Source organism: Selaginella moellendorffii, unplaced genomic scaffold (assembly GCF_000143415.4).
Source record: "Selaginella moellendorffii unplaced genomic scaffold, v1.0 SELMOscaffold_19, whole genome shotgun sequence".
Classification (NCBI taxonomy): Eukaryota; Viridiplantae; Streptophyta; class Lycopodiopsida; order Selaginellales; family Selaginellaceae; genus Selaginella; species Selaginella moellendorffii.
The window spans coordinates 1,193,476-1,206,315 of record NW_003314280.1 but is presented as its reverse complement, the minus strand read 5'-3'; the positions used below and the strand labels follow the sequence as shown (position 1 = coordinate 1,206,315).

The window sequence follows — 12,840 nt, the reverse complement described above, 5'->3', positions numbered from 1 at the left end:
TAAAAGTGAAGTATTTAACTCTTCTCGAGAAGTTACATTAGTCCAATGTAAAATATTTACACGGTAACTTTCTTGTATCGATAGCCTCTCGAGCATGCCCAGAAGAAGAGCCCATTGAGAGCGCTGAGCGCCGCCACCACCAAAAAGAAGTAATCCAGGTGGCCGCGATTTAGATTGTTTGGGATCCACCCGGAACTCCCGGAAGAACTCGTTGCAGAGATCACCGCCACCAAGAAGCTGCTCAAGTAGTTCCCCAGCGCCGTCGTGCTGAGCGCCAGCGCGCTCGCCAAGCTCCTCATCGCGTCGGGTGCCTGATCGTAGAAGAACTCGAGCTGCCCAATGGCCGTGAAAATTTCCGAGGCACCGATGAGGAAGTACTGCGGTATCTGCCAGAGAATGCTCATCGGGACCGGATCCGTGACGTTGTCCAGGAGATCAAACTCGGCCGCGAGCTGGAGCCTCTTCACTTCCACCACCGCCGCTACCAGCATCGAAGCAGTGGCGAGAACGAGGCCGATTCCCATCCTCTGGATCTGGGTGAATCCCTGCGGGTGGCCCGTGAACTTTCGGACCAGCGGCACCAGGAACCAGTCGTAGAGTGGCACGCAGACGATGATGGTGAGCGTGTCGAAGACGGTGAGCGATGCTGCCGGGATGTTAAACTTTGGACCCAGTTTGGGATCCATTCTCTGGCCCTGCTCCACGAAGAAGGTGGACATCTGCGAGTAGACCGTGAAGAAGACAATCGTGCTCGCCCATATTGGGAGCATCCGGACAAAGATCTTTACTTCCTCGACCTGAGTGACTGTGCATAAGCGCCAAGGACTTGGTCGGTTTTCTAAGTCAGGAGCTGTTTGTGTCGCTGCTTTGTCCAAACACCTGGTGGATTCAAAGCGAAACTAATCAGCGAACAAAACTAGCAAAGATCTTACGTGAGCTCGTCAGTGTGTTCGATCTTCCTGCTTCCTTGGATGGCCGATTCCTTGTCCGGCACCTCGTAAAGAAGCCGCTCGTCCGCCGGGACTTGTACTCGGGACTTCGCGATGGCAGCAACTATGACTTGGGCGATACGAGTGAGTGAGCTTCCACCGGGCTTTTGGTTCCTATACAGCGGCGTCCCGAAGAAGAAAGTGCATATGGCCACCAGCATCGTGACTGCAGGTATTGCGAATCCGATTCCCCATCCGACGTTCACCTGTATGTACACGATCACGCTGCTGGCGATAAGAGCTCCAACGTTGATGGAGAAGTAGAACCAGTTGAAAAACGACGTCATGTGTGCTCTCTCGGTGGGATCTCCAGTGTCGAACTGGTCAGCTCCGAAAGAGGACACACAGGGCTTGATGCCACCGGTCCCGAAAGCGATGAGGTACAGGGCGGTGTAGAAGAACGCCATTTGCCCCGGAGTGGCACTCTCGCAGGGGGTGTTGTCGAGAGGACAAACGGACGGTTTCAGCGAGGGCAAGGAGGCTGACAGAGTGAGAAGAATCATCCCCTGCGAGAGCCAAAACAAGTTAGAGACGAAACCAGGAAAAGAACAAAGAACAGTTGCTTACGATTGCATAGAAAATGGAGAGAATTCCTATGGTCCAGTAGCGTCCCCAATACGAATCCGCGAGAAACGCACCAATGAAGGTCGTGAGGTAGCAAGTGCCAGACCAAGCAGTGACGGATTTAGCAGCGGCGGCATTGCCTTGATGCAACACCGTTGTCAAATACACGACCAGGTTCGTGTTGATGCCATAGTACGCCAATCGCTCGCAAAATTCGTTCCCTGCGAGAAAGTGAGAAAGCGATCACAACGTATGCCAATCTCCACCTAGAATGAAAGGGCAGGCCTTCCAGCCGCCGGTCTTGGCCCTGATCGAGCGGCGCCCGGACGAATCCACGGATCCATCGCCCGTGTAATACGTCCCATCGACATCGTCGTCCTCGCAAACGTTCTGCCGCGAGCTGGAGCTCTGCTTGGGATCCTCGAGCTGACGATTCCACAACAACAAGCGCTCGCTCTCAGATCAAGAAAGAAATTCCAGCCAAGAACTTACCGGCGCTTCAGTAGTCTGGCCGTCCTGGAGCAATGGCGTCGTGCACGAATCGACCGGCGCCATAGCTTCGCGAGCTCCAAGCCCTAAATATCTTGGAAAAATAGGAAGGAGCTTTGCGTGTAAGGACACCTTACGTTAGAGGAAAAAACTTATATACAAACACTCGTCTTCTCTGTTCTTGACGCTTCACAGGCGCTCGAGGCCGACGATAGCGCCGCCGCGAGGCTGCAGTGATTGCTTCCACCATTTCCTTTGAATTGGTGCGCGGCCGGGAAGTTCTCAACGCACTGGATGCTATCCTTGTAGCTCATTCCCACCTCCTGGCACGCCTCCAGTGCCAAGTTGTGGCATTTTTGCCCCTTGAGGCTCTGACCGCTCGCGCTGTAGAGCGTCGCCATGGCGATCCAGGCGAGAACTTGGCCCCTGACTGCCGCGGTTCTACACTCGCTGCGGCCTTCAGTCTCGGAGTCGAGCTTGGCCAATCTGTGTGATAGATTCACTACTTTTTTGCGTGATAAGAGCTTTCGATTTACCTGAAGACGTTGGCTGCGGCCTTGTACTCGATCAAAGCACCGGCAATATTTCCCTGCGGTAGCAAGCTGGTAACAAGAGTGGACGCGCGAAAGAACTGAGTACCTGTTCGATGAAACTAGAAGCCAGAAGCATGTGTTGCATGGCCACCTCCATAGAGGCAAAGAAGCTTTTGGCTGATGACCATGCCAAGTTTGAGTGAAGTTCATCAAGCGTGAAAGTAAGGTTTCTGGGAGGAAACAGTCCGCCGGTAAGGCCAGGCTTTTGGCCAACCGTTTCGTCCTCTGAAACAGGGCTATCAGGAGCGCAAGGGACGACTTCTTGGCCCTCCATCATTGAGCCACTGTTCAATGGTTTTAAGCCTCCAGACCTGTAAAGTATTGCACCTTTTGTCAGCAAAGAAAAGAGAGAAGAAAACTAGCAAAACAAAAACGAACTTGGTTTTTGTCTTGGACTTGGACCGTTTCTTTCTCGAGCTGTTGTGGCGATTGAGTGTGTGGGAGACGCTGCTCTTGGGCGGATCACGAACGTCGACGGCCCACTTTACGTGTAGCTTAGGCCTCGGTCCCAAACCCAGGCCTTCATGGCCTCCACGCAATGCGGATCGCAGCGAAAACAACTGGAAAAAGGAAAAGCGAGCATCATAGTTAAGAACACAAACAAGAGAACACGAAAGAGCTACAACGTACCGGACACGAGCTCGAGAGCGGATATGGCGACGATGGTGAGCTATCCAAAGCGTGAGCATCCTCATACTCAAAAGCTTTGGAAGTTCGCAGCGGGATTGCGCACGGCTCGGAGCTTGCAAATGTAGATGGTTTGTGGAGCTGCCGGGATTTCTCCTCGGCGAGCTTCTGCTGCCGGCCTTCATCAAACGCTTGGATGCTGGCCGGATTGCTGTAGTAACTCTTGTTCTTCTTCTTCTTCTTCTTTCGCCGGTCCTTGGCAGAGGGGGAGACGGGTGGCGTGTCGCAGCAGTCGCTAGGATCATCCAACTGGATGCTGTCTATATCCAATCTTTGCTTCTCGTCCATAAAAATAGCTGCAAAGGAAAGAAGTGGATAAGTGAAGATGAATGCGGCGAAAATCTAAAAAATCTTGGATTGCGACTGGAAATTTCCAACTGCGCAGATCCCAAAGAACTACGCCAGAGATCTAGATTCTAGAATCCTCACTGTGGAAGTAGAAGAAGTAGATCTTCCTCCGTGCTCTCTCGACAAATGCAGCTAGCAGTAGGGATTACCCAGCCGAGAAGACGAGAGGAGCAAGCCCCCATACCTGAGAGAGATTATCGCGCCCCGGATCGACCAAACCCCTGCGTCAATCTTGGAGGAACCAAAATAGGGCAGCAGGACCCAATCGCGCGGAGCAACTACGCTCAACATGGCGATATTTCCCCGGCATCGAAGGTTCGAAACACTTTACCAAAACCTCATTGCCCGTACGCGCTGTACGGGCGAGTCTAGGGCTTTAGGAGAGGGGGTTGGATTCCGTGCGCATTGCGTGATCGAGCCGGCTGTGAGGTACGCCAATGTATCGATTCCACTCTGGATCGATCGAAGGGCGCCAATGTCGTGACCGAGACTCCGGAGTCTGGTCCCGGGAGAGGACTTTTGGACTATTGGAGCCACAGGAAAGGATTAAAAGACGCATCTCCACGCTATACGGCGACAAATGGCTCGTCCGGTTCGCCAGATGAGCGATCGAGGAAACTTTAGACCAGAATCGAAGCTGGGAACTCTGGTTCTAAAGTTCCCTTGAAAGTTCCAAATTCTTCCTGTGTGAGGGGAAAGGGATGGGAGCCATGGAGGAGAGCACCGTCGCCGACGCTAGCACTGCTGGGCTCCTGCCCCCATCAACCAAGGTGAGGAATTTCTCTTGGAAGAAACTTAGGAGAATGGAAGACTTACAACTTACACACTGATGCTTTCGATTTTGTAAGGATCTTGAAAATGGCGAAGATCTGGAGAAAGAGAGCTTCATCACAAAGGACGGCACTGTGGATTGGAAGCACAATCCTGCTGATAGGAGAACTACCGGCGGCTGGAAAGCGTGTCCTTATATCTTGGGTGAGCAACAAAAAAACGAAACTTTCTGATATCTTGCTTGATCTTGCCTTGAACAGGAAACGAATGCTGTGAGAGGCTTGCCTACTATGGAATTTCCATGAACTTGGTGGTGTTTCTGACCGACAAACTCCATCAGCACAACGCGACTGCATCGACCAATGTGACGAACTGGTCTGGAACTGCTTACATCACACCTCTCATAGGAGCTTTCTTGGCCGATGCCTACCTCGGTCGCTACTGGACGATCGCTGCCTTCTCTTCTGTATACTTTGTGGTAAGTTCTTCTTTCTCGACTTTCATAGCTTCGCAGCTAAAAGTTTGTTTGTCTTACAGGGAATGGTTCTGCTCACGTTATCAGCGTCAGTTCCATCGTTAAAACCACCATCTTGTGTGGGGGACGTTTGTCCTGGGGCCTCGCCTGGTCAGATCGGATCATTCTATCTGGCTCTCTATCTGGTAGCGCTGGGCACTGGTGGAATCAAGCCTTGCGTTTCATCCTTTGGAGCAGACCAGTTTGACGACGAAGACCCCTCGGAGAAGAAGTATAAGACTGTCTTCTTCAACTGGTTCTACTTCTCGATCAACGTCGGTGCCATGATCGCCAGCACCTTTCTCGTTTACATCCAGCAAAGCGTCAACTGGGCCTGGGGATTTGGCATACCGGCAGCAGCAATGGGAATAGCCATTGTGAGCTTCTTCACCGGGTCCAAGAAGTACAGGCACCAGAAACCAGGAGGCAGTCCGCTCACTCGGATCGCTCAAGTTATCGTCGCAGCCATCCGGAACTGGAGGCTACGTCTTCCAGCCGACGAGACCATGCTCTACGAGGTCGACGAGAAGGCGTCCGCCATCGAAGGGAGCCGAAAAATCCAGCACACAGCAGAATACAGGTGAAGAAGTGCTCCTTACATATTTTTTCGGGCTTCGCTTCGTTCTAAGTTCTTGTGCCTTTCGCTTTTGAAAGTTTCCTGGACAAGGCAGCGGTCGAGGACAGGTCAAGACCGACGACAACGTGGAACCTTTGCACGGTCACTCAAGTCGAGGAAGTGAAGATCCTGCTACGAATCGTTCCTATCTGGGCCAGCGCCATCGTCTTCTCCACAGTCTACGCTCAGATGTCGACGCTGTTCGTGGTGCAAGGCCTCAAGATGGACTACATCCTCGGCACCTTCAAGGTCCCGTCGGCATCGCTCTCCATGTTTGACACGCTCAGCGTGTTGATCTGGGTCCCGATCTACGACCGGCTGCTCGTCCCCTTCGTCCGCAGGTACACCGGCCACCCACAGGGATTCACGCAGCTCCAGAGAATGGGAATCGGTCTCGTCATCTCCACGCTCTCCATGGTGGTGGCGGCGGTCCTGGAGATCCAGCGTCTGCGAGTCGCGAGGGAGAAAGGCCTGGTGGATGCCGACGACAAGAACTTCCCGAAGCTCCTCAACGCGCAGCTCAGCATCTTCTGGCAAATCCCCCAGTACTTCATCATCGGGGCGTCGGAGGTGTTCACCTTCATCGGGCAGCTCGAGTTCTTCTACGAGCAGTCGCCCGACGCCATGCGGAGCTTGGGCTCGGCGCTGTCGCTGGCGACGGTGGCGCTGGGGAACTACCTCTCGAGCTTGCTGGTGACCATCGTCACCAAGATCACCCGGAGGGATGGGAAGCCCGGATGGATCGCCGACAACCTCAATCATGGCCACATTGACTACTTCTTTTGGCTCTTGGCAGCGCTCAGCGTCGTCAACTTTCTCTTCTATCTTCCATTCGCGTATCGCTTCAAGTATAAGGCGACTAAGTAAAAGAAGATTGGCGACTAAGTAAAAGGAAAGCTTGACTGTGTAAAGTGAAAGTCAAGCTTTAGTCAACGAGGGGATCCGGTCAAAGTCTTGCACGAGCCAACAAAAAATACTCATACTTTAAACGAGAAGGAAGGAGGACGAGCTTCGAGGCAATTTCCTGGCAAAGGCGATAGATCTAGTCGTACGGCGATGTCCGGAAGAGCCAAGGGGAAAAAGGAGAGAGCGCGCGTCTCGTTTAGGGTTGCGCGAGCTTGGGCGAGCGGAAGCTCGAGAGATTGGATCGCTGCCACGCGCGCAGGTGTGGATAAGCTTCGATCGGTCTTGCTTTGCTGCTTTGACTCCCTTGCGCTAAGCTTAGCGGCATTTTCCTTGCAGATCGACGAATTTTAGGATGGATTGCTCGGCGCTAGAAGGCGCTCCGGTTCGAAAGAGCGCCGCTGTGAGCTGCGGTGCGGTGTTTCTTAACCGATCGATCATCCGCAAAGAAATTTCGAGTTTTAGCTTGTGCTCTCTGTCTTGGCAGAGAAACCTCAGGACGATGCCGCCATCGCGATGCAAAAGATGTATCGTGGCTACAGAACCAGGCGCCAGCTCGCGGACTGCGCGTGCCTAGCCAAAGACTATGGATGGTATAGCTCTTTCTTTTTCTTCCATTCTCTCTTTTCTCACATCTTGTCAATTAGGTGGAACGTTGTGAATGGCGTCGTCCTATCGAAGAAGACAGCGCAAGATGATCCTCCTCACCGGTGGATCCGTGCTGGAAGAGAGGCCGCCAAGGTCGATCCAAACATCGAGTGTTTTCGGTTTTTTCAAGAAAGCTGGGCGATCTGCAGGTGGGAAGAGGACTTTTCCAGGACGAGAAGGCCAAGAAGCTCGCGTTTCAACACTGGCTGGAAGCTGTAAGTCAGCTGTGGATTGATCACACTCGCCATCGTCAGTTTCTGATGTTTCTGCGCAGATTGATGTGAAGCACCGTTATGGACACAATCTGCGTTTCTACTTCAACGCCTGGGAAAGAAGTGGGACGAAGGAGCGTTTTTTTACCTGGTGCTGCGTTTGTTTTTGTAGTTGACAAAGCTTTATGCTAAGTTGCTTCGGTACAGGCTAGATGCCGGGGAAGGGAGATACCTGGACCTTGAGGAGTGTCCTAGAACAGTTCTCATGAAAGAACAAATTTGCTACTTGAGTCCAGTATGTATGGCAATTTTCCAATTCTTTGGCGCTTGAGACTGATGAAACCAACAGAAAAAAAGGAAAGAGTACGAGGTGACGATTCAAGACGGGAGATTGATATACACCAGCTGTGGGAAACCTCTTGATACGGACGAAGGACGCGACAAGTGGATTTTCGTAATGGATACGAATGGGAAGCTTTACGTTGGACGGGTAAGAGGTTTTCTTAAGCAAGCTCTTGTAAGTTGCACTTTTGTATTTCTTCTTTACAGAAGGTAAGAGGAAAATTCCAGCACTCGAGCTTTTTAGCCGGAGGAGCGGTAAAAGCAGCCGGACGTCTGAGAGCCACAGATGGAGTTTTAAAGGTACTCAAGCTCTGCTATGCATAAATCTATCTATGACCATCTGTTTATATCAGTCTATCGAGGGTTACAGCGGCCACTACCTTCCTACGCAAGAAGAATTCAACAGTTTGCTCAATGAGTTAAGCACCAGAGGGGTCGATCTCTCAACCGTAGAGGTAAGAGAACTATCTGAAGCGTATCCGTTCTGTGTGTATAATGTGTGTTTTTTCCAGACCAAGTTCCTACCTCGCGAAGGGAAGTCTATCAGCAAACTCATGGTGGAAGATGGTTTTATCGAGAAAAAATCACCTGATACCGAAGACGACTGCTTCGCTTTCTGCCGCTCGATTCTCTCCTTCCTTACCATGAGACTGAGTTGGTTTTGGACTGTGAACCCTTTGCGAAAGTTCAGGAGACAGAAGTCGTGGTGCACAGAAGGAGGCGCACGGTTGAGCAGCTTGTCTGTTATTCCACACAACGTACGAACGAAAGCTCTTGAACAAGTAAACGGGGAGCAAACAAAGTGCGGTGAGCTTTCTCGGTTCATATAAATACTAACAGTCTGTTTTGTGAGCAGTGATCGCGGATACGGCTAGGATACTTTATGTCTAAATCGCTTTGCGGCATTTTCCCCGCTTTGCTGTCAAAGAAAACGACTGTTAACAAGTTCGTTCAATCACGCGACGCGAATGTGACTGGCAAGCTTTTCTTTTTTTTGTGTTTGATGCAATTATGCTACGTGGTTTTCAAAGTTATTTGCAGGTGCACCGAAACTGGTTTTAGAACCCTTAAAATAAGATTTCTAGGCTTTGCTAAAAAGTGTGTTATTGTTCTCATGGAAGCTCCCGAGAGCGTGGAGGCGCCGGCGCTCCAGGTACTCGTTGCTTTCACTGGCTAATGCTTCTAATCTTGTGTTGTAGAGAAAGGATTCCCTTTCATCCCTTAAGGGTGCGGAGAAAAGGAAGACTGGCGGCTGGAAAGCTTGTCCATTCATACTTGGTGAGCTCTTTTTTTCGATTCAAGTTTGTGTGTTAACGTTTCTTCAGGCAATGAATGCTGCGAGAGGCTGGCATACTATGGCATCAGCACTAACCTGGTGGTGTACATGACCAAGAAGCTCAACCAGAACAATGCAACCGCTGCTACCAATGTCAACAACTGGTCGGGAACTTGCTACATCACGCCGCTCATTGGCGCCTTTATCGCGGACTCCTACATTGGAAGATACTGGACGATCGCTGCTTTCTCTTGCGTATACTTCCTGGTAAGATTGCTATCAAGCTAGCTTATGAAGTGACTTTCGGATTGTGCAAGGGAATGCTACTTCTCACTCTTTCAGCGTCACTACCGTCTCTACGACCAACTTGTCACGAACAGTCATGCTCATCGGCAACTCTGGGCCAGCTCGCAGTCTTCTACAGCTCACTATATCTCATAGCGCTCGGGACGGGTGGAATCAAGCCGTGCGTCTCGTCGTTTGGAGCGGACCAGTTTGACGACAAGAATCCGGCGGAGAAGAAACAGATGACATCGTTTTTCAACTGGTTTTACTTCTCCATCAACATCGGCGCTCTCGTGTCGAGCAGCATTCTGGTTTACATCCAAGACCAAGTGAGCTGGGCATGGGGCTTTGGCATCCCGACGGCGGCAATGGCGATAGCGATATGCTCCTTTTTCTCGGGAACCAGGCTGTACAGGCACCAGCCTCCAGGGATGAGTCCGCTCACACGAGTCGCCCAAGTGCTTCTTGCCGCCGGGCGGAAGTGGAGAGTCCAAGTTCCTGAAGACAAATCCTTGCTTCACGAGGACAACGACTCGGAGACGAGGAAGCTAGCACACTCTCCCAACTTTCGGTAAGAGTTATCATGTATTCCGATTTATTATTTTTTCACACTGACTTTTCTCAAAGGTTTCTGGACAAAGCTGCTGTGAAAGACAGGGCGAGCGCCGAAGTATCACCGTCACCATGGCTGCTTAGCACTGTCACTCGAGTCGAGGAGGTGAAGATGCTCGCCCGGCTGCTGCCAATCTGGGCTACCAGCATCGTCTTCGCAACCGTCTACTCCCAGATGTCAACATTGTTCGTGGAGCAAGGCGGGGTGATGAACACTTACGTCGGCTCGAGCAACTTCAAGATCCCGCCGGCCTCGCTCTCCATCTTCGACACCTTGAGCGTCATCCTTTGGGTCCCTCTCTACGACCGCCTCCTGGTGCCGCTCGTCCGCCGCTACACCAAGCATCCACAGGGGTTCACGCAGCTCCAGAGGATGGGAATCGGTCTGATCATCTCAACCTTCTCGATGATCATCGCTGCGCTGGTGGAGATAAAGCGCCTGGAGATCGCTCGGAGCAGGGGGCTGATGGATCCCGACGCCGTGAGCGACGATCCGGTGCTGGTGAGGAGGCAGATGAGCATCTTCTGGCAAGTCCCGCAGTACTTTCTCATCGGCGCCTCGGAGGTGTTCACTTTCATCGGCCAGATCGAGTTCTTCTACCAGCAGTCGCCGGACGGGATGCAGAGCCTGGCCGCCGCCCTGTCGCTCACGACCAACGCGCTGGGGAGCTACCTCAGCAGCCTGCTGGTGACGATCGTGATGCGCATATCGCAGAGGAATGGCAACCCCGGATGGATCGCAGACAATCTCAACCAGGGGCACATGGATTACTTCTTCTGGCTGCTAGCGGTTCTCAGCGCGATCGACATCCTTATCTATTTGCCGCTGGCGCACTGGTACCGCTACAAGAGCCTGCGCGAGGAGGAAGACGACTCAGCTAGCGCGGGAAAAGTTTAGTATATACTTGAAGATGCTTTAAGTACCTATAAACCCTAAACCTCTTTCAAAAGCTTTGTAAAAAGCCTAACCTCTTGGATGGCAACATATATTGGGGAAATTTATAATTTCCTGCTGGGAGGTGAGGATTGAGAAACACCTTTTGGAAACCACACCATAAAGATGCAAAGTTAGGATTCAGACCATAAAGATAAATGAAAAGTTTGTTAATGATAATTGAGTGATAGCAGTATATTTGAAATTCTCAAAAGTTTCATCCATATGTCCTAATTTACAGGTGAGGATATATTATTTCACATGTAAACAATTTGTCCATACATTATTTCACATATCTAAAAAATTTGACAATATTTTCTGTTTATTTAAGTAATTATGCCAAAATTTTAATTAAGAAGGGAAAAATTAGAAGTGTACATATAAAGTAAATAATATTCATGATTTTTACATGACAGTTAATAATTTTATCTTGTTACAATAGTTTTAGTTACCAAAACTAATAACTACATTGGTGTTTTTATACATAATAAATTGGTAGTGCTTATGTAATTTTTAAACTTGGAAATTAAATTAAATCTATAAAACACCAAATATATCGGAGATGATCAAGTTGGGAATGTTGTGACTTCATAAAGATCTTATAAGATTTATACATGCATTTGCTCTAGCAACCCTTAATGATACTCTTTATTTAGCATAACATTATGATACATTATCTTTTCCACTTCTCATTACACATTTTTTAGCTCTACTTCCTGTGGAAGATAGTCTTGTTCCAATGGATGTTGATGCTATTGTTGCCCGAGTTCAAAGACACGAGTGAAGATGTGGTCATAGTTGTGATGTCCGTTGTTGGATGTATGATAAGGTTGGTTACACTTATCAATGTTGTTAGTGTTTTCCAAATTTGTGACTTTTATTTTTTAGGTGAAGACTTTGGCGTTAACAATGTCCTATTAGTGTTGTTACAATGGAAAGTCTAAATACCAAAATGCTTTTGCGAAACAAGGAGTTGCACGAGTAATGAAGGGACCTTGTGCAAATAAGTTAATAACCCCTTCATCTTTCTTTTGGGAGCATTATCAAATAGTTTACTTAGTATCAATTCATCTAGTGTTTACTTTCCAAACTCATTTTTATAATAAAGGGTCCTTTATTCTTCTCTCCGTGTTGGTTGATACAAGCTTGAGTTTATTTTCTATTGCTTAGTTTATTGCCATACATTGCCGTCTACATTTGCATCATACAACAGAGTCAGTTTCCATTCTTTATAGCAACGACTATATATATATGTGCATGGGATAAAGCGAACTTGGTTGTGCATGTGGGAGATTTCAAGCTTGAGTTACAGTCATTGCAAGTAATGTCAAGTTAAGTTTTTGAACTTATCCTTAGTATGGATTGATTGTAACATAATCATGCCAAACACTTTGAAACTTCTTGTTATGAATGTGATTGTAGGTATCAAAAGTTACTTGTCAGTAAGTCCTTTTAGATATTCTTTCTTTATTGCCACAATGATAAAAGGTTGGTATTGCTAATTTTGTTTTTAACCCTTTTTGTTCAAGTGTTAGTAAATTACTTAGTCAAATGAACATAAAGTAAGAACTCCTATGTGTTTCTTGCTGAGCATACTTGGCCTGACTTTTAATTCTCTTTTGCTTTGTCTTGCACTATGCTTGTCTGGCATATTTATGGAATGTAGAGATTGTTTTGAACACAATAATGTTTGTCTTATGCCCAAATTCACAATCTAGCACTATTTCATATTTAGTAAGTTTCAGACTTCATCAATGATATTTTGATCCACTTTGGGAGGAACATATTTATGATATTCATAAGGTGTTGGATCAACTATGAGAAGTTGGTTTAAAATTGAAATAATCAAAGTGAATATTTGGGTCCAAGGACATGACTTATCTTGGGTACCATATTTCTTGTAAGGGTTTCCAAGTTGATCCAGACAAACTTGTGGCTACTTTAAAGTTCCTCACTCAAAGTGTGTGAATAATGTGCAACATTTCCTAGGCAAGGTGTAATATCTCAGTTTTTTTGTTGATCATCTTTTTGATTGCATTGCACCATTGCAAGCATTG

The 12,840-nt window shown here is 48.7% G+C and overlaps 5 protein-coding genes across 6 annotated transcripts; 3 read left to right on the top strand and 2 right to left on the bottom strand.

Annotated features, from left to right (window-relative positions):
• Positions 1-6: 6 nt before the first annotated feature.
• LOC9651337 (protein NRT1/ PTR FAMILY 8.3) lies at positions 7-2,160 on the bottom strand. The gene is made up of 5 exons (XM_002972274.2): positions 2,046-2,160; positions 1,820-1,979; positions 1,557-1,774; positions 933-1,495; positions 7-879 (listed from the first exon to the last, which is right to left on the bottom strand). The coding sequence occupies exons 1-5, from the start codon at positions 2,106-2,108 to the stop codon at positions 57-59; spliced, it is 1,827 nt and encodes a 608-aa protein (XP_002972320.2). The 5' UTR covers positions 2,109-2,160; the 3' UTR covers positions 7-56.
• Positions 2,158-4,011, bottom strand: LOC112347047. Of its 2 annotated transcripts, XM_024677209.1 has the most exons (7): positions 3,855-4,011; positions 3,752-3,802; positions 3,266-3,618; positions 3,014-3,195; positions 2,682-2,946; positions 2,579-2,631; positions 2,158-2,528 (listed from the first exon to the last, which is right to left on the bottom strand). In XM_024677209.1, the coding sequence occupies exons 3-7, from the start codon at positions 3,608-3,610 to the stop codon at positions 2,195-2,197; spliced, it is 1,179 nt and encodes a 392-aa protein (XP_024532977.1). In that variant the 5' UTR covers positions 3,611-3,618; positions 3,752-3,802; positions 3,855-4,011; the 3' UTR covers positions 2,158-2,194. The 2 variants fall into 2 exon arrangements, with proteins under 2 accessions (XP_024532977.1, XP_024532976.1); XM_024677208.1 differs by lacking the exon at positions 3,752-3,802 and having other exon boundaries at positions 3,855-3,933.
• Positions 4,012-4,033: 22 nt separating this feature from the next.
• On the top strand, positions 4,034-6,525 carry LOC9651336 (protein NRT1/ PTR FAMILY 8.3). Its single transcript, XM_002972472.2, has 5 exons — positions 4,034-4,440; positions 4,519-4,645; positions 4,702-4,919; positions 4,979-5,535; positions 5,610-6,525. Exons 1-5 carry the CDS (start codon positions 4,372-4,374, stop codon positions 6,436-6,438), a joined length of 1,800 nt encoding a protein of 599 aa, XP_002972518.2. The 5' UTR covers positions 4,034-4,371; the 3' UTR covers positions 6,439-6,525.
• Positions 6,526-6,642: 117 nt separating this feature from the next.
• LOC112347048 (IQ domain-containing protein IQM5-like) lies at positions 6,643-8,634 on the top strand. The gene is made up of 12 exons (XM_024677210.1): positions 6,643-6,736; positions 6,814-6,887; positions 6,962-7,067; positions 7,122-7,215; positions 7,272-7,337; positions 7,397-7,485; positions 7,542-7,629; positions 7,684-7,824; positions 7,884-7,976; positions 8,030-8,131; positions 8,189-8,478; positions 8,533-8,634. Exons 2-12 carry the CDS (start codon positions 6,830-6,832, stop codon positions 8,549-8,551), a joined length of 1,146 nt encoding a protein of 381 aa, XP_024532978.1. The 5' UTR covers positions 6,643-6,736; positions 6,814-6,829; the 3' UTR covers positions 8,552-8,634.
• On the top strand, positions 8,548-10,797 carry LOC112347044 (protein NRT1/ PTR FAMILY 8.1-like). Its single transcript, XM_024677204.1, has 5 exons — positions 8,548-8,829; positions 8,876-8,954; positions 9,002-9,219; positions 9,270-9,808; positions 9,865-10,797. Exons 1-5 carry the CDS (start codon positions 8,560-8,562, stop codon positions 10,745-10,747), a joined length of 1,989 nt encoding a protein of 662 aa, XP_024532972.1. The 5' UTR covers positions 8,548-8,559; the 3' UTR covers positions 10,748-10,797.
• The last annotated feature ends 2,043 nt before the right edge of the window (positions 10,798-12,840 follow it).

What these genes read in the sequence shown, in the direction of transcription:
- LOC9651337 (XM_002972274.2), bottom strand. Translation starts at nt 2,108, where the DNA reads ATGGCGCCGGTCGATTCGTGCACGACGCCATTGCTCCAGGACGGCCAG. An exon ending in GCCAGACTACTGAAGCGCCG is followed by an intron (nt 1,980 to 2,045) that starts GTAAGTTCTTGG and finishes TGGAATCGTCAG; the next exon opens with CTCGAGGATCCCAAGCAGAG. An exon ending in TCTCCATTTTCTATGCAATC is followed by an intron (nt 1,496 to 1,556) that starts GTAAGCAACTGT and finishes TGGCTCTCGCAG; the next exon opens with GGGATGATTCTTCTCACTCT.
- LOC112347047 (XM_024677209.1), bottom strand. Translation starts at nt 3,610, where the DNA reads ATGGACGAGAAGCAAAGATTGGATATAGACAGCATCCAGTTGGATGAT. An exon ending in AAGTCCAAGACAAAAACCAA is followed by an intron (nt 2,947 to 3,013) that starts GTTCGTTTTTGT and finishes AATACTTTACAG; the next exon opens with GTCTGGAGGCTTAAAACCAT. An exon ending in GCCGCAGCCAACGTCTTCAG is followed by an intron (nt 2,529 to 2,578) that starts GTAAATCGAAAG and finishes TCTATCACACAG; the next exon opens with ATTGGCCAAGCTCGACTCCG.
- LOC9651336 (XM_002972472.2), top strand. Translation starts at nt 4,372, where the DNA reads ATGGGAGCCATGGAGGAGAGCACCGTCGCCGACGCTAGCACTGCTGGG. An exon ending in AGCGTGTCCTTATATCTTGG is followed by an intron (nt 4,646 to 4,701) that starts GTGAGCAACAAA and finishes TGCCTTGAACAG; the next exon opens with GAAACGAATGCTGTGAGAGG. An exon ending in TCTCTTCTGTATACTTTGTG is followed by an intron (nt 4,920 to 4,978) that starts GTAAGTTCTTCT and finishes TTTGTCTTACAG; the next exon opens with GGAATGGTTCTGCTCACGTT.
- LOC112347048 (XM_024677210.1), top strand. Translation starts at nt 6,830, where the DNA reads ATGGATTGCTCGGCGCTAGAAGGCGCTCCGGTTCGAAAGAGCGCCGCT. An exon ending in CTGGAAGAGAGGCCGCCAAG is followed by an intron (nt 7,216 to 7,271) that starts GTCGATCCAAAC and finishes GGCGATCTGCAG; the next exon opens with GTGGGAAGAGGACTTTTCCA. An exon ending in TTCAACACTGGCTGGAAGCT is followed by an intron (nt 7,338 to 7,396) that starts GTAAGTCAGCTG and finishes GTTTCTGCGCAG; the next exon opens with ATTGATGTGAAGCACCGTTA.
- LOC112347044 (XM_024677204.1), top strand. Translation starts at nt 8,560, where the DNA reads ATGTCTAAATCGCTTTGCGGCATTTTCCCCGCTTTGCTGTCAAAGAAA. An exon ending in AGCTTGTCCATTCATACTTG is followed by an intron (nt 8,955 to 9,001) that starts GTGAGCTCTTTT and finishes ACGTTTCTTCAG; the next exon opens with GCAATGAATGCTGCGAGAGG. An exon ending in GCACACTCTCCCAACTTTCG is followed by an intron (nt 9,809 to 9,864) that starts GTAAGAGTTATC and finishes CTTTTCTCAAAG; the next exon opens with GTTTCTGGACAAAGCTGCTG.